A 22,147-nucleotide genomic window follows, 5' to 3' on the forward strand; every position below is an offset into this window, starting at 1 on the left:
ATGTATTTATCTGAAAATACTGTAGCCGCAGGCGCATGCAGTCTCTAAACACAATAGAAAAACGCATGCGAAACCATTATCCGCAAGAAATATATAAAATCCTCACTCTATTCAATCCATCTCACAGTGAAAAAAAAAACATGAACGCAGCGAAAGACAACCAAGAACATCAATTTCTTCTGAAAAAAACGAAAACGCTGGTTCAGATGACCATTTTTCGCCCCGAAATAATTTTTTGAAATCTACAGTGCGCTGTTGCCGTTTGCTAAGCCACACCAACTAGCTGGAATCACCACCTTGTGATTTTTCAACTTTCTATATGACATAAAACCTCGCTCACGGCTTGATCGCCGATTATCATCGTTGCGCCTGCATAATGTTCACGATTTATGAGCTCCATGCCGACGACTAACGGCACACCTTTTACAGCATTTTCAAAAGTAACTTTCTTTCCTGTTCGTGCCGCTACATGGCATCGTATTTCAATGCTTTCGAACCGTTTTGGGCCAAAATTTAATCAAGGACGCGTCGGCGCACCTTGAAGAAAGCCTGGGTGGAGCCCGACTGCAGGCTTCCATACTGAATGGTCGTCTGCTTGGCGAGGTCCTCGACGCTCTCGATGGGTGACACGAGGCGCTCTACGGTCAGGAAGGCGGCCAGGTTGGCCGTGTACGAGGAGACCATGATGAGGGTGAAGAACCACCACATGCCGGCCGCCACACGCGTCGAGAGCGCGCGAGGCGTCACGTCGCAGCCTTGCTGCATGAGGCAGCCGATGGTGAACCACAGGGTGTTCCAGATGGTGAAGCGGTTCTCGAGCTCCGCCGGCCGTGGGTCGCACGGGTGCGGGTTGACCCACTCGTAGGGGCTGAAGCGCGCCACCACGAACAGGAACAGCGACACGCCCAGGAAAGCGGTCGACATGTAAATCCACACCTCGAGCGACAGCGGCGCCAGGAAGGAGAACAGCCAGGGCGGCTTCTTGTCTGCCTTGCGGTACAGTATGCTGATGCCCAGGTTCATGAAGGGCATCGTGAAGTCCACCACTTCCTCGCGAACGTACGTGATGGTCAGGTCCGCTATGGCCAAATCTGCCTTCTGCGAAAGTCCCCAACAATGCGAGAGCGCCATGAGAATGCAGCGTCAGTGCTCTGTAAGCTGCTGCTGCAAGACCACGCAGACTACTCGCGTGAAGCCTAAAGGGTCTCTTAAAAGAGTGTTTGAGGTTGGTTATAAAATGCTCGAATTACATAGAGTATAGACCACCGAGCGTTCATGCCGCGTGCAAGACCTCAAAAGGGAGCCGATAATTTACAATGCAATTTTTAAAACTCCCGCTTCCGCGCATAGGGCCGACCTGCGGTGCGGGGCTCTCGCCCGAATCCGTGCTCGTTACGTCAGCATCCGAGCTCGTTACATCATGTAGCGCTCGTTACGTCAGCAGCGGACTGTTAGCAATGGTTCGCGCCCGTCGGCAGCCGGCGGAGGGGGCGAGTGCGAGGGGCCGGCGGAGGAGCGCCGACATTTTAGCGCGCAAAAAGTGACGAGAGGAGAGGGAAAGGCGCGAAACTGCCGAAATTCGAACTTTAACTACAGATAACTCAGCTTCCACAAAACGCGTCTAAAAAATCATTGCTGGGGGATATTTGTGAAGTGGCGTCCTTTACCATTCTAGGTACAGCGCACAGGTTGAGACCCCCTTTCATAGCCCCTTGAAGGCTATTTATTCACCCCGCAGTCCCATTTAAGAACAGCGTAAAACATGCTTGGTCAAAATGAAGCCTAATCAATAAAAGCAGAATGAGCATGCAGATGCAATCAAAAACAGACAAAAACCCCTAAAAATATATTTCCCGACAATTGGCGCGGCCATCACCGAGTCAAATAATGTGGCACTATCCACGTTCTCAAAACAGGGAGCGTGCAATTGATATGTCCTCGGTATGGAAAAAATGATTTACGTCTATCAGAAGCGAAGATGTGAAGGAAAAATTTGGCAGCCTTGTTTCGCCTTCTCACTTAGGATTATCCCGGCGCGTCACTCGTTTCAGCCGCGCCCGCGTTAGGCCAAGTTCCGCTTGCCATTATTTTTCTAGAAAAGACTGCGCTGCTTGTCGCACACGGTGAACTTGATGGTCAGCCTGGCGTGTTGCAGTGTGTTTCTGGCCCATGCTGATTAGCCCTGCGTTGTTCTCCCGTTCATACGCACCGCCGTAGAATCTGTTTGGCCTCACGCCCTTCATAATGTGTAATTCGTGATCCGATCCGCAGCGCGTGCTGCTCCTTGGACCGTCTCCTCAGCCGTCTCATCATGTCAGCTCAGAAACCGTGGCTATGCGTGATTTCGTGCAATGCGCCACCCACCGTACTCGTTGTCTGTCCTCGCACTCGGCAAAGCGGACACGTAAGTATGCGCACAGAGCAGCCCAAAAGGTAGGGAGCACTACAGTCACTCAGCAGCTCGGTGTCCTCTACACCCTCCCCCCGACATAAGGCTGGCCGGCGTCCGCTCTATCCGCACTCGCTGTCCGTACACCTTTTCTTTCCATCCCTCCTCCTCTCCTTTCCCGCACTTGGGCGAAGCATTTAGTCCGCCATCGCATTCCACACACACACGCCAGCACTTTTCCCCAGACCTCACACTGCTTCGCAGCAGCTCATCGGCGTCGTTACTCATGTGCTCAGACAGCGGAAGTTCAAGTCTGGGAAAGCGGTGTATACGAGCTAAGGTAGGTAAGATGACCAAGGCAGTGAGGCGCTGCAGGCAAAAAAAAAAGGGCAACTACACCGTCAAATTCGTGTTTCCCTAGACCAAAATTAAAATCTCCGTCTTTCCTTCTATATTGCTAAGAACCGTACTTGACGCTGGATAATTTGCGAAATTGTGGAAGCACAGGTATACTGGTTACTGTGGGCACCCCTCAGAATCACTATCGTGAAATGAACTAACCGCTATTAAGTGGAGAACTAGCTGTGGTTTGTTGCGATTATACGTACTGCCCGTTACGAACACTGGTGTCGTGCGACTGCGACTGCTATTCGTTTTGCTGAAGGCGCAGGGTTGGAAATTCAATTGCGAACATGCTGCGCGTATGCGCACCAGTATAGTCAGTCTCTGCGCATCTGGGAAACGGCACACTCAAGCAAAGTCTGCGCCGGTGTGGACAGCCCACGCACCCCTTGCAGTAGCTCTCCGATCATGCCGTTCCATTCGTTCTTCTCGTCGCGCCTGCCGTGCGCCTTGTCTGCCACCTCGCGTATCTTGTACTTGATGTTGATGTCGGGCAGCTTGGCAATCTCCTCCAGCAGGTCGATGCAGTAGCCCTCGTACTTGGCGTTGCCTTCCAACTCGGCGTGGTTCTCCTTCAGCATCGTGTACGGGGCTTGCTGAGCAGATACGAAAAAAATCACACGTGATACCACCGTGCCAAGAGCAGCGAATATAGTCGCGCTAAAGACCATCCAAGCAGTGCTGTAGCTGGCAAAGACACAGCTGATCTCTTCGTCATTATTTACGAGCATGCACCCGTGGCAGCTAGCGTTGCTAACACGGTAACAGCAACACTTGTAACTTTCTAATAGAGGCTAATTTCTGTAGAGTGAATTCGAAAGCACTTTTTTCGTTGACGACAAGAAAAAGCCGGGAGGCCTAAACCGGTAACACGATTAGGAGCAGGTAAAAACGCAAGAAACTGCACATCACATGCTTTAAGAACCCCGTAAAGGCAACGTATCATCCATAAAATATAACACCCCGTATACTTGTGTACTGTCTTTCCTGTACATGTATGAACAAGACTACCACCACATTCCATTAAAGCTGGTACCTTGAAATGTTTTGAGAGGAATAAATAAAAATAAACTTCAAGACAGCAAAGCATCAAATCTCTTACCACCAGCGTCGTAACGATCAGCGTCTTGTTCATGAGATGCAGGCGGGCTTCTTCAAGCTGCCGAGAGTAGTTGGTGGTGATGTTGATTCCACCGTGCATGGTCCATTCGCCGGCCTGCAACGTAGGCGCACGCCACAGAAGAGACGCTGAAAAGCGTTGAGTGAGGCACCGGTAGTACTTTTCTGTATCTGAATGCGAGGAGTAAAATTACGCAGTTTGACTGCTGTACCAGGTAGCCTGTGCCTGATACTCTATACGGGACTAACATGACTTCGGAAATCGATGAGACCAGAGGAAGGCCTGGCACTGATTTTAGTAGTTCCCAAGCACGCAGTCCTTGTGCTCATGAAGCAAGAGCCCTTGGTATATTTTTTTTATTCGCATCACTTCATACTGCAGGTAATGCAGTTTTCCAGTTTTGCTGTGTTCTGTTGCACTGTTACAGTGTTGCGTTTTCAGTGTTGCGGTGGTGGTAGTGGTTTTTTATTAAAATTATAGTAAAAAGGAAGTTGCAGTGTTCCGTTTTTCACACGGTGTTCAAGCCGCAGCAACGAAATAACCGGGAAAGGTAACCCCTCGTCAGAAGTATGCAGCCCAGTAGGTTTGCTGGTGATGCCTTAAGCGTGTCTAGCTGCGTGTGCTCAGCGACTATGATCTCTCGAACAATAAATGGCTTCGAGTACGGGGGCTGTACGTATGACATTTTGCTTCCAGCAGGCAGACAGAAGTGCGATTCTTGCAGTAAAGTAATAATAGTGCCGCCACCCGAAGTGCACTGCCAGCGTTCACTGACACGATTGATTTGTGTCTCCCTATCACTCTTTTAAATTTCCATTGCACTACTGAACTGCTTCCCTTTCTTGGTATTGCTGTGAAGCGCTTCTTTACCTAGCAGCAGGCATTGTCACAACAATTTGATGTGGTAAAACTACGGTGAGAAAGGCTTTCCCCAGCAATAATGTAAAACTAAAGGATGATCTGAATCTCAGCTAGTTAGTTCATAGCGCAAATATAACAACAGCCAAAGAGGGACACTTCGTGCCATGCCTTCTTCCTGCGTGGTGTCCCTCTTTGGCTGTTATTATGCTTGCGCTCTGAACCACCTAGCTGAGATTCAGATCATGCTGCAGCATCTTTCTAGTTCGCTGAACATTTCTTTTTGTTCTTTTCTACTCGTTGAACGTTGCCTTTTGTGTTTTATGATTCCTACTGTACTGTGAACGGCAAGAATGCTTTCGCGTTGTATTCCGCCTCGTTTCGTGTCTCCTTCCTGTGTGGTGTTCCTCTTTGGCTGTTGTTATATTTGCCTTGCATGTGAAATAAACAATTGCATTTCATATGACCTGGCCACCGTTGAAGAAATGCACGTAGCATTCTATGGAGGGCCCGCAACGTTCAAGAATCGGTCCGTTCTCTTGCATACTTTGCGCAAAGATGGTGGGCACCTCGGGATAAGTGGAATGTGCCCAAAGCATTTCACCGCTGGTATATTCCTTGAGCACCTAGTACGTGAAGAAGGCTTTTAGACTTTATGGTATGTGTGAATGGGAGTTGGAATTTATCAGATTTATCAGATTATCAGAATCTGGAATTTATCAGATTTAAAGGATAAATATGCACATTTGGTGGCGCATATTATGGGTTGCGACGGATGCGAGGCACGATTGAGTCAGACTAAGATTCTTGGCAAAAGCACAGATAAGAAGGCACGTGAATGTCTGGAGGCTTTTTACATAAGGAAACTTGGCAATAGGTGTGTAAGCACCCCATCTGTTTCACTTTTTTCGTCCGAGTTCGAATTTTTAGATGCCGCCCTTAAATAATCTTTGTTAACTTTTTTGTTTTTGTTTTGGTTACCGCTTGCTCATGTGTGCTCGCTGTGATGGTCGCTTAGATTTCTTTACCTTTCCTGCCCTCCTCCTTCTTCTTTTTTCAGTGAAATGTCGCCATATAAAGGCGCTGCCTGGTTTCAATAAAATTAGTTGTGAGTTAGCGCTTTGTGTCTCGTCCTTGTCTTTTCGTGGTTTGCATGCTCTGGCGCTATTTTCTTCAAATCAAGTATGCACCAACTCGCCCAAAAAGAAGTGTTAATAGAGGGAAGTAGTGGGCCGTACAACTCAGTGGCAGAAAGGAAAAATCATGGCTGCAACATTAGAAATAAAAAGGAAGCGGCGTGTACTGGAGAGATAAAGCGAATTGGCAATATTTTGGTTGAAATGCAGAACTGCACATCGGCAGTCTTGTGGAGTGACAGATGAGATTGAAAGAAAATGAAAACTGTACCGGAAACCGCCGAGAGCTGTCCAGAGGAAGGAGAAGTCACGAGCGCATGTTTCAAGTTTTGCTGGAATCACGACGTCGCGGCTGGCGCAAACACGATTGAATTCAGCAATTGGGAATGACCTCTGTAAAGCACTGCACTTCGCCAGGCCTAAACGAGGACTCTTCAGACTCGTTCAAATTCGTATGCATGAGCAGAACACTGAAAAAACAACAAAGTGAGACACGCTAGCCATGGCGATGCACAAAAAAAAAAGATGGGGCATACTTTCATCCTTGTGGCCCTGCAAGTTGCTGGGCATGCCTAAGGAAAGTGGGGCATAAAGCGCTCTTCTTCAGTGGGGCGCAGGATTGTTGTACCGGACTCAAGATTTCTTTTTTGAGTGTTTGGATGATGTTCCTCTCTTTCTTTCTCTAAGTCTGGCAGCGCAGTGCTGGCACCTCGCTTTTTTGCTTGTTTATTCTGCAAGAGGAGTATTACACGGGAGATGCAGAAAGCGCGTCAAAGAGGATTCGAAATAGTTTTCTAGGCGCCCCTTTGATAACTATGATTACTGCATTACAATACTTGTCCTCAGGGGTGGTCGCCTGCCGCATCAGCTGGGAACGTATGAGTATAGGTAACATGAGCCGCCGGCACGCAAACACACAAAAGCAACTGACAGTGTAACAATGTGAAGATGCGCTGAAATGACAATCCGACGTGTTATGCTTAACCTGTACTAAAGACGCTTACAAATAACATTTTCACTCACAAGCACTTCCCAAGGCTAGTGTGGTTGAAGCGATGGAATGTATATTCAAATTCAAATTCAAATTCAAAACTTTATTTCCAACGACTCGTTGGGGGTCATCAGGCAAAAAAGCTGCCATTGGCAGCTTGAGGGTGCCTGATGCCCGTACAAGGCAGCAGCATATAGCCAACACAAAATTCTGAACACATGTTCAGTTACACTTTCACAGAAATTGACTCATCGGAACACATTCGAAACACATTAAAACACAGCACAAGAAAGTATACAGTACGAAAAACATAAAGGCAATGAAAATACATTGAATACGATTAGCTGCATAAAAACTGGGATGAGAAAAAAATTTCACGTGTCTGTTTTCTATTACATGCGCTTAAGTCAAAATTTGCAGACAGTAATTTGTTAAGCAAGCACGGCAACTTGTGCGTGAGCGACTGTAGCATATAATTTGTACGTCTGCGTGGTATCAGCCATGTCTCAGATCCACGGGTGCGACAATCACTTTTCTGTTTCTGCAAATGCGAAAGGAATTTTATGAGGCTCTTAAACTTTTCATCGGAAAATAAGTATGAGTACAGTAGACGGAAATCGTAAATTTTTCCGACGCTTATTATGTTATACCGTGTGAACAATGGTGCAGATGAATGTAAATAGGACACATTTGCAATGCAACGAAGTGCTTTCTTTTGAAGAAGGAGCAGTGTTTGAATATTTGTTTGTGTGGTTGTGGCCCAAACCAGTGTACAGTAATTTATGTGAGAGGAAAACAGTGCATGATAAATTTGAAGTTTTGCTCTATCTGGAAGAAAATGACGGCACCGTGCTAGTGCGCCGACTGACGTAGATAGTGTCCTTGATAATGATTGAACGTGATGATTCCACGACATGTCAGCAGCAAAGGTCACGCCAAGAATTTTATGTTTCTTAACAATTTCTATGGGTGCACCTCCAAGAACCAACCTTTCTTCTATCTGTGCTTGCTTCCCTCTGGCCATGAATAATATGGCCTTAGATTTATTGCCATTTATTTTTAACAGTTCTTACTTGACCAATCCCAAATTATTGCAAGCTCTTTTTTGGCTTCTATTAATAGTTCGTCTACATTTTTACCGGTGAAAAAGATGCTCGTGTCATCTGCGTAGAGCACGTATATTGCATTGCTTTCCTTTTGCACGATATCGTTCACATAGATGTTGAAAAGAAACGGCCCTAAAATACTTCCTTGTGGCACGCCGGAAGTTAGTAATCTGTGGGATGAGTCACTTCAGCGATAGAGACGTGCTGCTGACGATTCAAAAGAAAAGATTTAAGTAAAGCGAAACCAACTCCTCGGACACCATAACTGAACAGTTTGTCTAGTAATATTTCATGGTTTAGGCGATCAAATGCTTTGCTGTAGTCAATGAAAATTCGAGGGTAAGTCTGCTTTCATCAATATTAGAGATTATTAATTCCTTCTGAGTTAATAGTGCAGTTTCCGTTGACCTGCCTTTCCGAAAGCGTGCTCGTGAGCATCTGAAAGCATGTTATGTTTAACGAAAAAGCTGTTCATGCGCAAAAGAATAATCTTCTCTAAACCCTTAGAAAATACAGGAAGAACTGAGGCGGGTTTATAGTTGTTAACATCGTTTTTATCGCCCCCCCTTAAAAGAACTGAAACTTTAGCGATTTTCATCCTATCCGGGAAACATCCAGATGTAAGGGCCAGATTGAATATGTATACTAGATGCGGCGCAATAATATCGATAACGTATTTCACTGCCTTTATTTGAAAGCCGTCAATATCGCTGGCATTGGTGTTTTTCAAATTTATAAATGTGCGATAGATTTCTGTTTCATCCGTTGGGTATAGAAATAGCGTCTCCTTACACTGGTAGTGAAGCAAAGCGCTAGTCGAGTTAACGACTGCTGGCTCTGCCACATTGACGAAGTGTTCATTGAAATACTCGGCTAGAGGAATTCCGGATAATTTTTTACCATCTATTGTCAATTCAGAAGTGTTTTCTCGTGTTATTTTTCTATTTAGGGCTTCGTTGAATATTTTCCAAACTTTGTCCGGACGCTCTTTTCTTGCAGTACTGAAAAGGTGGTTGTAGTAGTATTTCTTTGCTCTTCGCAATTCCGCGTTTAGTTTGTTGCGATACTTCTTAAATATTTCAAGTTTAGCTAGGTCTTTTGTCCTGAGGAAGGCTTGAAAAAGAAGGTTTTTTTCAGTTATCATTTTTATGTGTTCTGGTCCGCCTTCTCGACTCACTGACAGTACGATCCTCTGAAAACCTCCGAAGCATCTGGCCAGTACCTTTTAAACGAAGCTCGCTCATTATCAGCAGTTGTCTTGTACCAAGTTGCTATAAATTGTGGCACAATGCGGCCACTACGCTTATGTACAAAGACAGGAAACTATCCTCTGCACTGATGAGAGCGTTTCTTTCCCCTCCTACATGCAGCCGAATAAAAATGTCTGGCGTCACGCACTGCAATTGTTACCGAAAGCAGCCCTTGCCTGCGTTATTTCGGAAAAAAGCATTGTACATCCCTGTACAATGTGGATGACGGAACAAAGAGCGGAAGAAGATATGCCTTAGTAAAAAGAGCTTTTGGGCAAGTTGGTTGCTTGGCTTGAACATAAAGGTGCTTGTTTTCAGTCGATGGTTTCCTTCTAAGAGCGTTTGGAAAATTTGAAATAAGCTTACCTCACGCAATCCGTTGTGAGTGATTTCGAGAATGGCGAGCTTCATGTCCGTCCGATGGCCGTTGGGATTAAACCTGATGTTGCCAGTCAGACCTTGAACGTTGATCTGCAACATGAACCAAAAAGTGCTTCACAGCCTGCATTTTTATGTACAGAACATACATACATACATATATACATATTTATTTGTCACAATTACAAGTTGAAATAAGTGTGCCCGCGGAAGCGCAAATGCGCTTGTGGGCGGGTCACGGCAATCGAACGAAGTACAGGCTCAGTACTGACGAAAAAACAGTTTCCTGTATGTAGAAACAAAACAAATACTACACAACAAAGCTTATTGCAATAAGACACATAATATTCCTGAATACAAAAAAAGAACAATATCACTAATGCACACTGCCAAATTAAGACACTTATTTACACAGGTTCAAAAACAACTTAAACAACCTAGATTCACATGGGATGGCAAACTCAAGTATTTAGAGCATTCTTTTAATGCAAGCTTACAGGGCTTTTGACATATTAAGCCAGGACATTATTCTACATTTTACCTCTTTAAGGAATTGTAATGATAGAATTTCAGTTGGAAGCTGGTTAAAATGAAATGGGATGTAGAACATTCGGCACCTTTTCCCGTAGTTAGTATATACCTTGGAAAGTTTGAACGGATTTATTTTTCTTAATACCTTGAGCTTGTTTTCAAGGAGTTTAAATTTATTTGAGAAATAGTTTCTGGTAATTACTACATGCGTGGATAGATCTTCAATGCAGAACATATCAGCAACGAGCATCCGTTTGGCGCTTTCAAGGGCCTCCATTGACGTGCCATACAAAACGTTAGCGGAAATTCTGCTCAGTATTCTATCGATTTGACTGATTCTTGACGATGCACACGAACCATACATAGTGACGCCATACCTTAAAACGGACTCCCCTAGGGCCTTAAACACCAGTTGATTCAGCCTGACAGAAGTATTGAATTTTATCTTGTACAGATGCATGAAATTACACGGAGACGTTTGATGAGATGCTCAACATGGGCTGTCCAGGTAATGGTGGCGTTAAAATGAATGCCCAGATATTTGACTGTTTCAGAGAAGGGTAAAGGAACACACTGGCAACTAAAGCAAACATTACCATGCAGAATAACACATTCATTTAATATAACTTTTTTATGTGAATTTCTGAAACAAACCAAAGTTGTTTTTTGCTTATTTATGTAAATCTGATTACCTGAAAACCAGTCGCACACTTGTTTAACATCCGACTGTAGCAGCTCTGCAGCCCTATTGTATGACTCGTGCGAAACAAGCAACGCCGTGTCATCGGCGTATTGGTAGAGTAATGAATTCAGACCTAGATGTGCTGAATCATTGACATAAATATTAAAAAGGAAAGGTCCTAAAACGGAACCTTGTGGCACGCCATATAGAATTGGTTTGAAATGGCTGAAGTCATCTTTGACTCTCACAACCTGAGCACGATTGGAGAGATATCTTTCTCCATATAGACAGAAGTTTAAGCCATGTATGCTTCACGTCTCCCTGCTCTTTCTGGCCAATGTTTTTGGAAGTATAGGCCAATAGAACATGCAAAAAAGACCAGTCCGTGGCGACACCGCCGAGACCGATCACATGACAGGAGGCGATTGTCAGTGCTCTTTCCTGTCAGCCCAGCCTCGGCTTCTAGCTGTCTCCGGGTCACCGCTGATGACCTCACCTCCTTTCTCACCATTTGATAAAGTCGCTCACAGACAGATAAAGAGTGATCGTTTGCCCATCTTCACTACGCACAAAGTGCGACCGCACTTCCAGCATGGTCCTTTGCGACACCGTTTGCAAAAAGCCAGAACCATGGACAGGCTTTTCAACAGAGACCAGCCAAAGAATTACTCCACATAGTAGAGACGGTACACAAGGCTAAGGGTCTTGCTACGAAGCGTCTTCAAGTCACGAATGGCACATAGTCGCCAGACCTCCACTTTGCTAATAATTTGGCTAGAGAAGGCCTCAGTGACCTCCGGGAGATGCCTAAAGCGCCGTCGAAGCGTCATTGAGGCAAGGCGACTGCGTCAACGATGTGCTGACAAGGGGCACGGTATCAAACGCGACAACACTGCCGCTTTGCACAGCACAGCAACACTACAAAGGGCTTCATAGAGTAGTCCACTTGTGTATCGCTTTGACGCACTACAGAAGTACCCTCAATTCTTGCCAGATATCCCTCCTTTCTCTTCTATTGAAGCACATCATCATCAGCCTGACTACGCCCACTGGAGGGGAAAAGCCTCTCTCATGTCTCTCCAATTAACCCTGTCATTTGCCAGCTGCGTCCACCCCATGCCTGCAAACTTCTTAATCTCATACGCCCACCTATCTTTCTGCCTCCCCCTGCTACGCTTCCCTTCCCTTGGAATCTCGTCTGTTACCCTTAAGGAAGAGCGGCTATCTTGCCTCTGCATTACATATTCTGCGCAAGCCCATTTCTCGTTCTTGATTTCGATACATTAGCAAAACAGTTGCGCACCTAGCAACTGTGAGTGCGAGGATCAATTCTACGGGGTAACGTCCTGGGCATGGATAAAAATTAAGTGGCACAAAGACACTGGGAGCATTTCGCACAAAAAATAGTATTGCAATCAGTGCTTCACTGCTTCTTCTTTGCACGCGACGGATTGTGTTCTTAGAGGTGTCTTTGTTTAAAGTGCTCAGTGAGGTTACTTTGTATTGCGCGATGCTGCTGCATACCTACTGACTACATCACAGCACACTGCTGCTTTTAGTGCGCTGTTTACGCATTCGCTACCATTATGACGTATATCCTGTCCTGTGCCCTTCTTGTCCATGTTTTTTTTTGCTCAGTTCTTTTCTTAATGTCGAATGCGTTGCAATGCAACATACATGCGTAGTGCTCATCTTTAAATGCGTGAGCGCAAAGCTGTTGTCTGTCCGCTTTCATATCTTGTTGCGCAAGGGTCCTTTTGAAATCACAGTGCTATGTGCAGCTCATCACAGGAAACGCCTAGCGGTAAGGCTTGCCACCATACTGCGCATTTCAGCACTTTTTTTAAGCGAAGCCTATAAAACAAATCACGCACAGAAGGACAGACAACACTAGCATTGAAAAAGAGCCTAGCAAGAATTAACTTCCACTAAACTACTGTCTTATCTCGAGCTGGAATCATGTAGAGAAATTACGGCCGTGGTGCATTTCGGGAATTGTATTTCTCAGCGAGCGTTGGGCGATAGCGCGCAAACCATTGCCAACGCTAATGCGGCCTTTTCTGCCTTGACGCCACATTGTAGGCAGTCATACAAAGCAGCCTGCCAGCGGTCTACGCGAGGTCACGCGAGGCGCATGCAACGGCGCTCAGCTGCCGGCTCCTCACCATGCGCATGTATTTGACGAAGGAATTCCCCTGCGACCAGGGCTCTTCCGTTTCGCACGACAGCGGCCGCACTTGGATCTTCGGTCCGTTGTTCGGCTGCAGATCTCGAAGCGCCGTGGCGAACAGCCGCACGGCATCGTACATCAGGGCGACTTTCGTCTGCAAGCAGTGCGTCAGAAGCATTCGGCTGAGAGGCCTGAAGTCTTCACGCGCCATAGGAAATTTCGCCCTTGCCATGGAGAGCACAAAGTAGGTGAAAACAGCATTCAATATTTTTCATCCCTTGACGTAAAGTGGGTAGTCGTTCATATTAGGAATGTGTATACGCTGTTTCGTACACCAGGTGCAACGCTGTCAAATCTAGCGCTCTTGTTTGCGCTGCCCACATCCGCGATTAAAAAGTAGTGCGCTGCTTGTAGTGCGCGAGAAATTATCAACTGTTTGCCCGCTGCCTTATTACATGATATATTTGCCATGAGCTTTATTAAATGAGCTCTTGTTGCTGACGGCACACTGTCGGTTTCTCACGCCTTAGACCACTCTTCCACAAAACAAGCGCGGAGGAACACGCCTTCCTTTATTTCGTCATGCGGACTATTTACGTACATTTCAGAGCGTTGCGCCTAACATATGGAACGAGGTATAGCTGACTAAGATCGAGTGAACTAAGCGACGCGTTCATATGTTCAGTAAATGCGTGAGCTGAGAGTCAGCGCTCGTCCTGTGTTGTTTTTTCAGTCTATGTTTTACCGCACTGTTTGTTCCAATGGATGCGTGCTCTTCTTGCGTGGCGCCTGCGCTACGTTGTTTGCGTGCCATGTTGGGTCGTCTATTTCAACGCACAGGCTTGTGAAAGCCGCTCGCTAGATGGTTGTATGCTTCGATAAGAAAATTCTCCTGGTAATGAAACAGTGTGCTGCCACCGTCATGAAGCGCAATGTTAACTAAAACAATTTCATCACAGCCTGTGCACGCCGCCCGGAATACTCAGTATAATTTCGAGCATGTGAACTACGCAGTGTTGTATGAATTCTGAAGCAAAGCACCCAGCTGGAAAGATTAATTTTCCATTCAGGTCACCTTACAAAATCCTTTGACGGTAGGTGCTCACAAAGTGCAGCACATTTTCGCCATCTGCCGTGCTACAACTTACAAAGCCCCAGCACAAAACTTTTAAAGTCTCTTACAAAAATGATATTTTTAGCTCTGAGTCATACCATCCGAAACAGAACTGAAATATACATCAGCGGTATTGTTATATGCAGCTTCTAAGCGTCTAAGCGATTGAAAATTTTACGACGTAGGAAGGAATGAAATTCATGGGCAATAATAGACATTTTGTACTCACCGTAAGGTTCTTCAAATTGTTTCATAGCCAGCGATATCATAAAAAGGAAAGGTATGAATATTATTACAGATAAAGAAAAATATTAGAATGAATACACACCTGCATGCAGTACATTAGGTGTGCATACAATAACATCAGCGAAACATGTAGTTGGGTACTATTATTATTATTATTACCCATTTCAACATACAGCGCTAGCCTCAAAGTGGATGTGGAAGTGTTAGGGACACGACAAGACTTTATATACACCGTCTGTTCACAGTGCTCAAAAAAGAAAAGTTCATCACATGTCCTCCAAAGGAGTCAGAAAAAAGTCAAAACATAAGGTAAAGCTACGATTGCCACGATTGCCAGAAAAAAAACAAGAGCATAGAGTAAAAAGCAGACCACCGCTTTGCGTTTTAAATAGGTACAACGAACAAAAGAAAATTTAGTGACACTTAAGAGCATATTTTTTACAATTTTGCAGCAACTATAGAATACACTGCAAAATTAAACACTGACAAGGGCGCGCGCGCGCGCACCCACACACACACACACACACACACACACACACACACACACACACACACACACACACACACACACACACACACACACACACACACACACACACACACACACACACACACACGCACGCACGCACGCACGCACGCACGCACGCACGCACGCACGCACGCACGCACACACACACACACACACACACACACACACACACACACACACACACACACACACACACACACACACACACACACACACACACACACACACACACACACACACACACACACACACACACACACACACACACACACACACACGCACGCACGCACGCACGCACAAATTGAAAGTGAAAAACTACGGCTTTACAGACAATCAAGAAGGCAGGAATAAAGAACACAAGGGAAGCGGTTTTGGTCTGAACCTGATTATTTGGCTTCCGTGTGAAAATGTTCGACGAGGCATAAGGTTGTAACCGTATCTTATAAGGGAAAAAATACCTTGCACGGAAATTTACCACCCAGTTTTGCATCACAGAAGGCTTTTGCTGCCCATGTTAATGTTCATGTTTTCGAACGAGCATGTTTTTTTCTTCAGTTACTTGAGCAAATATGTCAACTTCTTTTGAGCTTTTTTTTCTGTGATATGAACTGTCTAATTTATAGCTGTCTTTCGCACAGCCGCTTTTAGAAATGTTATCCTCTGCTGTGATACGTGTTATGCCCACCTGCTAAGGTCTCAACTAGAGACTGGCAGTATATCAAATAAATAAATAAAAAAAATAAATTAATAACGATTACAAAGCGCTAGAAATTCGTGGTCTAGTGAGCAACTGTTGCTCTGAAATTCTTATTCTTTTTCAGTAGCTTCAAACGCCCTATAATCCGCGCTGAGACAGTTACCAACCTTGCGTACAATAAATATTTCCCGATATTTATGGTTTCCCGGATTGAACACTCCCAAAGCACTTCGTCATTTTCCGCATTTACAGCTCCACATTTTCCAGTCTAACCTCCTAGCAATTACTCTCCGCAATGACCAGTTGAAAGACTGCTCTGTGATGGCACCCCAATTCTCTAAATAGAAGCAGTACCCTTCACTCCCAGTAGTACACTATATTTCTTTACCATAAAACAAACCGCGAATAACAGTTGATTCATCTAAATGTTTCGGCAGTTAGATGTCGTGGAGAGCCCGTATTTATAACATAACATAAATGAATAAAAAGCTTGGTTTTCACAGCACCTCTCTGCCACGCTCTCCAAGACGTCAGGCTCTTGGCTTGCGATCAAAAAGCGAGGCTAGGCCTCAATACGCGTGGGACTCGCATAGAATGTATATTTGCTCCTTTAATGCCCTCGTATCGTCTAAAATGCGGCTGTAAAAGTCGACCTCTCTTAATCTTGCCCAACGTTCTTGGACATCAGCAACTTGCGTCATCTGTTGGCCACCAGTAGCGAACCCCGCGCATCTCAGGGGAATATTTTAAAATCGTAATTATGGAAGAACTGAAAAGTCCCGAGAGATTCTGCTCGGACATGGTAATTATCATGACCGAATATTCTTCTCCGCTGCTAAATCTGAACTATAAAATGTTTCCTACGCTCACGACCTATTACTTCCAACAGCCTAGAAACTCAGTGTGATGCAGCAAAGATGCGAAAATCCCGTGCTGGTTTTGAGTAGTTAGCGCCACGCTGCACGTGATGGGAGTCGTGCAAACTAGAAGGGTTCATCCAGATTTACTGGGGATGAGCCACTGCTTATTACCGCGGTAAGTTACACTTCGTCTACGCTTTGGCCTGATTCATAACTTCCTTTACAGCAGCGCTAACAGCCAGGGTACCTTTCCCGGGGAATGCTCCTTCCTGCACCTGCCCATGCGATGCTGAAGTATGTAAAAAAATACTCACTGCAGCTTCGCATAAGAATACAGTGCGTAAAAATAAGATAGGATATAATATATTTTCGTGCTGCGCCAGCTTCGGTAACCTCATTGACGTTATTGCTTGATCATTTTTTTTGCTGTTGTCTTCCTCTAGCTTTCTTGAGAGACACTCCTCTTTTAAGCAAGTGATTCGCTTCTTCCGCATCTATGAGACAGTTGTTTCGCGCAGCGTGTCTCTTTGCGGTGAAGCACTTTCGTGTTCAGGTGAGATTATGGTCATAAAGACACCCTTCAGATATTACTTGTGAGGCGTGGTCACAGAAGTCAGTACAATGTTAGAAGCGCGGTTTTAGTGCTAAAGTAATCACTTGGAGCGTTTACTAATATTTATGCGGAGGCGGTGCCCGCTAGAAACACTTTCGATTACAGCAGCGCGGAAAATGGAAGAGGCAGAAAATGTAGCCCTGTATAGCACACGGCCAGCCATCGCATGAGGCTGCAGGGCGCTGCTGTAGAGGAAGTTTTGACGCAGGCCAATGCAGAGACGTAGCCCAAAAATACAGCGGTAAAAAGCAGTGCCCGATAGGGCGGATTAGAGAGGATGCATTGGCAGCGTAATTTGCAGCAATCTCCATTGGTGCAAGAAAATATTTCGCGCAGCTAAACCATGCATCATCCGCAGCACCATCTTACAATTGCTGTACTCGCGAAATGTGCACTGTTCGTTATAGCTGCACTAAAGTGGATAGGGAAGCGGAAAGAGGCTGGAAATATCCGCTTGAACGGCCTTCATCATCGGAAGTAACGAGATCGTTTCACAACCCTAAGAGACGAGAGGCAGAACCCTGCAGGGTGCCTCTTAATTTTTCAGTTCCTCTCCTAGGCCAGCAGCCTGGTTTGGCGTTCACTAAAAAAGAAAAGGCGACCGATATGACTGCGTGTACACGTTGTACACCGCTCTGCGAGGTGTCCTGGTGCGAGCAGGGCATACCCGGTAGAAGTTGCCTTCGCCTTTCTGTCCATGTCGGAGCCTGCGCGTCATCCAGTCCCGGGCCACTTCGTCGAACTCCTTGGCGTGCGTGTCGACGAGGCGGAAGGCCGAGATGTTTGTACCGCCGTACTGGAAATCCTCCATGTCCACCGTGTGTGCGTCCTGCGGTGGAGAGAGGCTATATATACCACGGGTCTCGGAGGCTTCTGTGAAGACCGGACGTGCTGACATCTTCGCGTGCGTCACTCAGGCGCAAACGCATATTGTAATCGGTGAAACCACGGGTCTCGGAGGCTTCTGTGAAGACCGGACGTGCTGACATCTTCGCGTGCGTCACTCAGGCGCAAACGCATATTGTAATCGGTGAAGCCATTTTTTACGATGATGCCGCAATCACTCCACTCGGAACTTGCGCCGAAGCAAAAATGGATTTTATGTGCTGTGGACAAATTATGCGTAGAAAAAACAGAAAAACAGTACCAATTCAAGCGCGCAACTTGCTTCAAGAAGAGCTACGGCGCATTCTTTCTGCTACTAGCGAGTGAGCAGATGCTAATTACTTTTGCATCGCGGGCGATAATTGCCCAATAACGCTTCTCCACCCTCCTTGCGTGTGAAAGAATTCATAGCCAACACCGCACTTGAATGCCTTGAAAACTTCGCGCCGAAATGGTGACAGCTCTTGTCACGAAATACACATCTGCCGCCCGTTTCACACTGAAGTAACAAAAATTTCGCGACAGATTTTAAATTTGAATTTGTATCTATCAGTCGCAAGTTGCCGAAATTCAAGCGAAGACTTGCGCTCGCTTGCTTGCCGTGATGGCTATTTGCATGGACGCACGGCTGCCGAGCCCGAGTTGAATGGTGTGAGGCTACGATGAACGCGAAATCCCAAGTGCTCGTCTACTCAGACTTGAGGGCATCTAAAGAATCCTAATTGGCAAAAGTTAATCCGCAGCTCTTAACTATACCGAGTGCCTGATTATCCTCAGTGTTGACTGGGCGCGTGAAAACTACCTCCTTTTATGTCCCATTTGATGTCCTTTTATGTCCTATTTTGGAGGAAAGCAAAGCACCAGATTGTGCTCCAGCCAAGATTGTGTGCAAGGTCGCATGTTCCACATTATAAAATCGATGTCAGAAATTTACATGCACACTGCGTGCTACATTTAGATACGCATGAGTCGTTATCTACTCACCAGTGACGTGATGAAGTAGTTGTGGTACTCGGACATCATGTCAACCTGCTGGGCCTAGAAAGGAAAAAAAATCAGATGTTAGTGTCATGGAAATACCTGATTTTGGGTAGGAACCTGGCAAGAACGAGGTATGGCCGAATTGCTTGGGAGGAAGACGTCTCGGTGTGGCTGTCAGACAACAATAAGCGCCGGAGCCTGCTCACGTTCCTGCACGAAAATAGCCTCCAAGACTACTACCTATGAGTGTCTGTGAGTGCCTATACCAAAGCAGCGCACCATACGTGCAATCCTTGGAATAACAAAAGAAAAACCTGAAAAGATCCCGCCCAAAGGCGGCCGATGCTGCGATGTGGGTGACTGTTCGCGGCGATGAAGTGCCGTATCTTGAAATCTCCCCGAGTCACTTTCGTGCAGCCAAGCGACTGATTTGTGGGCACAATTTCGTCCAATAAACTGAGCGCTTTCTTTCTGCGTCAGGCGGCCTGTCTGTTGCGTACGCCTGCGCGCCAGTTGCATGCCATCACTGCCACGCAACAATAAAAGACACTGCATGAAAGAAAGCCCAATGGCGCAGTTTCCTTGTTTTTCGTGAAGCGTTTTTAGCGTGGATTTTGCATATACTCCTTGCCATTTTAATTAGGAGAATAGTGGCCCTGGCGGTACCGTAGAAAGGTGCTGTAACCACGCCAGGGAAAACAAGTTGAGAGTTGAGAGCTTGAGTTTTGAGTGTGCGTGTGTTCCGTTCCCTTTAGCCACCTGTTAACTTTGCGCAAAGCACCACGAAAAAGTATACGTTAGGCTTGCTATCACAATCAAAGAATAGCGCTAAATGTTTTGCTCCAGCGTATAACCATGATCATAGGTGTTTCGTCTGCGAGATGCCGAGTTCGGCTGCCTGTTATCGACTAAATGCAGCTGTCAATTATTTACTTTGGTAGCGTTGCGTGCCGCGTTCATTATAACTTCCCTGCAAATGCAACATAGGGAGGCAGCGATGTGTGCAGGCACACCCATCAGGGTTGTTTCTATACATGGAGCATGCGGTTAACAGCCCGCTGACATGGACTGATTGAAGTGGCGATCGATCACAAGCGCTACGCCGCAGACTAGTAACTTCTTGTTCACGGCGTCGACATTCGAAACGAGATGAATGAAAAAATAAAAGAAACACACGTACGCTTACTGTCTGGTAAAACTAATCCTGCAGTGTGGCTACAGAACGCACTGATTTAATTCCCGTGGCGTAAAATCGGAAATGTCAAGAAAGCTCTATCAATGTTCGAGGCCTACGAGGCAATAAAGTTCACGCCAAGGATGCAGACGCAAACTGCCTGCAAGTCTTGCACGTCGCGCTAGCGTTGCGATAAAGCATACATTCTGGGCCTACAAGAAAGGAGCCAAGGAGGCTAAACGTTCTCTACCGCATGACTCGGGGCTAACAGATATTAGGGGCATTTACAATAGGGCGACGCCGTCGGTTAGGGGCACAGGCCAATAGAGCAATGGGCAGGTTCAGGAGAATAACCGGTGGAAGGGGCGTTATTGTCCTGCGTCTGAGCTCTCGTCCCGCGCTATTCTCAAACGCCCCTAACCGACAGCGTCACCCTATTGTAAATGTCTCTATTGTTAAACCGAACATTTTAAGCTCAGGGATTTTGAAGAAACGCTCCTGTTTTTCTAACTGCCTCCACGTGCCACGAGGCGCTGATCACTGAAAATCACCACGAGAATTTTGAATTCCCTGTCCCCTTTATTTTTCTATGGCCGTTGGAAAAAGTTCGTCTGAGTGCAGGTAAATATTTATCAGTCAAATTTCAAAGCGAAAAGAAAGAGTCGGCAGTGATATATACCGCGTTCGTGCAGAATCTCTCCCGACTACCTAGGTTTCTCAAAATTACAAGTTTCAAATACTCCCATTGAATTACGCGGTGTTCCCCATTGGCGGCCATCTGACGGCGCTCGTTGCTGAGCCCAGACAAGCTGGGCATGAACACAGCCACGTAGTTAGCAATAAAATATTGCAAACACGCTGCAGCTGGAAACTGCTTCTCGGACGCTTAATGCCAAGTGCCCTGCTAATTTTCAGATGCGCTGTTATCTAAACGTCAATCAGGTTTTGCGATCAGTGCATAAGTTAAGACTGCGCGAATAGGACAGGGAATAGAGGCAAGAGATGAATGCAGCACAACGGGCATTTCTTACTCCCTTCTTGTCCCTAATTGCCCGATTCACTCTGGGCGTTTCTTTTGATCTGAAAGGAAATTATTTTATAGACACGAAATAGTTGTTCAGAAATTTCTTTATTAAAAAATAATCACAGTTGCGCTGAAGTTCTAACGCAGTTACTTCTCGAACTATTCGCAAAGTGTCGTTATGAGCATTATTACCTGCTATTATGAATTCGTAAATTGCGGTGCTCTTCGAGATTCTCATTATATTTTCTTTTCAGTTATTTCGTTCATTCATTCTGTCATCTCAGGCAAAAAACTATCACAGGAGGGGATGTACAAACATGACGCAATAAGCAACAAGAAAATAAAACTAGCATTGAAAGTCACATTAAATCCCCTGCAAATAGTGTTCGCCACATTTACAATATAAAACAATGGCATAGAAATCAAGCAGAAGACAAAACATTGTGCAGCTTCTCTAAAAATTCGCGCAGTGAGTGTGATGTGACAACAGGGTGTGGTAGCATGTTCCACTCTTTAAAAAGCTAAATTTAAAGCAATTATTTCGGACAGTCGGCATTGAGATATAGAAGCTTTGACGATGCCATTACGCTCCTTCTATATTAATTTCAAAGTATTTTGATGTATGGATTAATTTTCGCCTTGTGGCTAGGCACGCTCACACAAGGAAGTGGGTGAATGAGAATGCCTTTGCGTGTTAAACGCAAACCTTGCTCCGAGACGCTGAATTCGTTCAGGCTCAGAACAGATGCGATAAGTGTGCGGGTCTATTTTCCACATTCCATGATTGATCTTACTGGACGCTTAAAAACCAGATTCCTTATTTCAGAACATACACCGCATATATTGCGTCTTAGGCTCCGTAGTGCTAGAAGGCCTTGATGCACGCATCATCTATGTGTCAATTTCAGCTGAATTGAGAATTAATTTTTAATTCAAGGCGTTTGTAATTACTCAACGTGATTAAAAACCTACCGCTGATATAGCTGTATTCCTAAATAGTTTTCCTTCTAG

The 22,147-nt window shown here is 45.6% G+C and overlaps 1 protein-coding gene across 3 annotated transcripts in view; it reads right to left on the reverse strand.

Annotated features, from left to right (window-relative positions):
* Window positions 1–22,147, reverse strand: part of LOC144096703 (glutamate receptor ionotropic, kainate 2-like) — an 81,664-nt gene that overhangs the window by 21,781 nt on the left and 37,736 nt on the right. For all 3 annotated transcript variants that reach the window (XM_077629548.1, XM_077629546.1, XM_077629547.1), the window contains exons 6-12: window positions 18,942–18,995; window positions 17,740–17,901; window positions 13,009–13,167; window positions 9,619–9,723; window positions 3,894–4,007; window positions 3,178–3,387; window positions 538–1,098 (exon numbers count right to left, since the gene is read on the reverse strand). In XM_077629548.1, coding sequence (XP_077485674.1) covers window positions 538–1,098; window positions 3,178–3,387; window positions 3,894–4,007; window positions 9,619–9,723; window positions 13,009–13,167; window positions 17,740–17,901; window positions 18,942–18,995 — 1,365 coding nt within the window. The remainder of the gene's footprint in view (window positions 1–537; window positions 1,099–3,177; window positions 3,388–3,893; window positions 4,008–9,618; window positions 9,724–13,008; window positions 13,168–17,739; window positions 17,902–18,941; window positions 18,996–22,147) is intronic.

Source organism: Amblyomma americanum, chromosome 7 (assembly GCF_052857255.1).
Source record: "Amblyomma americanum isolate KBUSLIRL-KWMA chromosome 7, ASM5285725v1, whole genome shotgun sequence".
Classification (NCBI taxonomy): domain Eukaryota; kingdom Metazoa; phylum Arthropoda; class Arachnida; order Ixodida; family Ixodidae; genus Amblyomma; species Amblyomma americanum.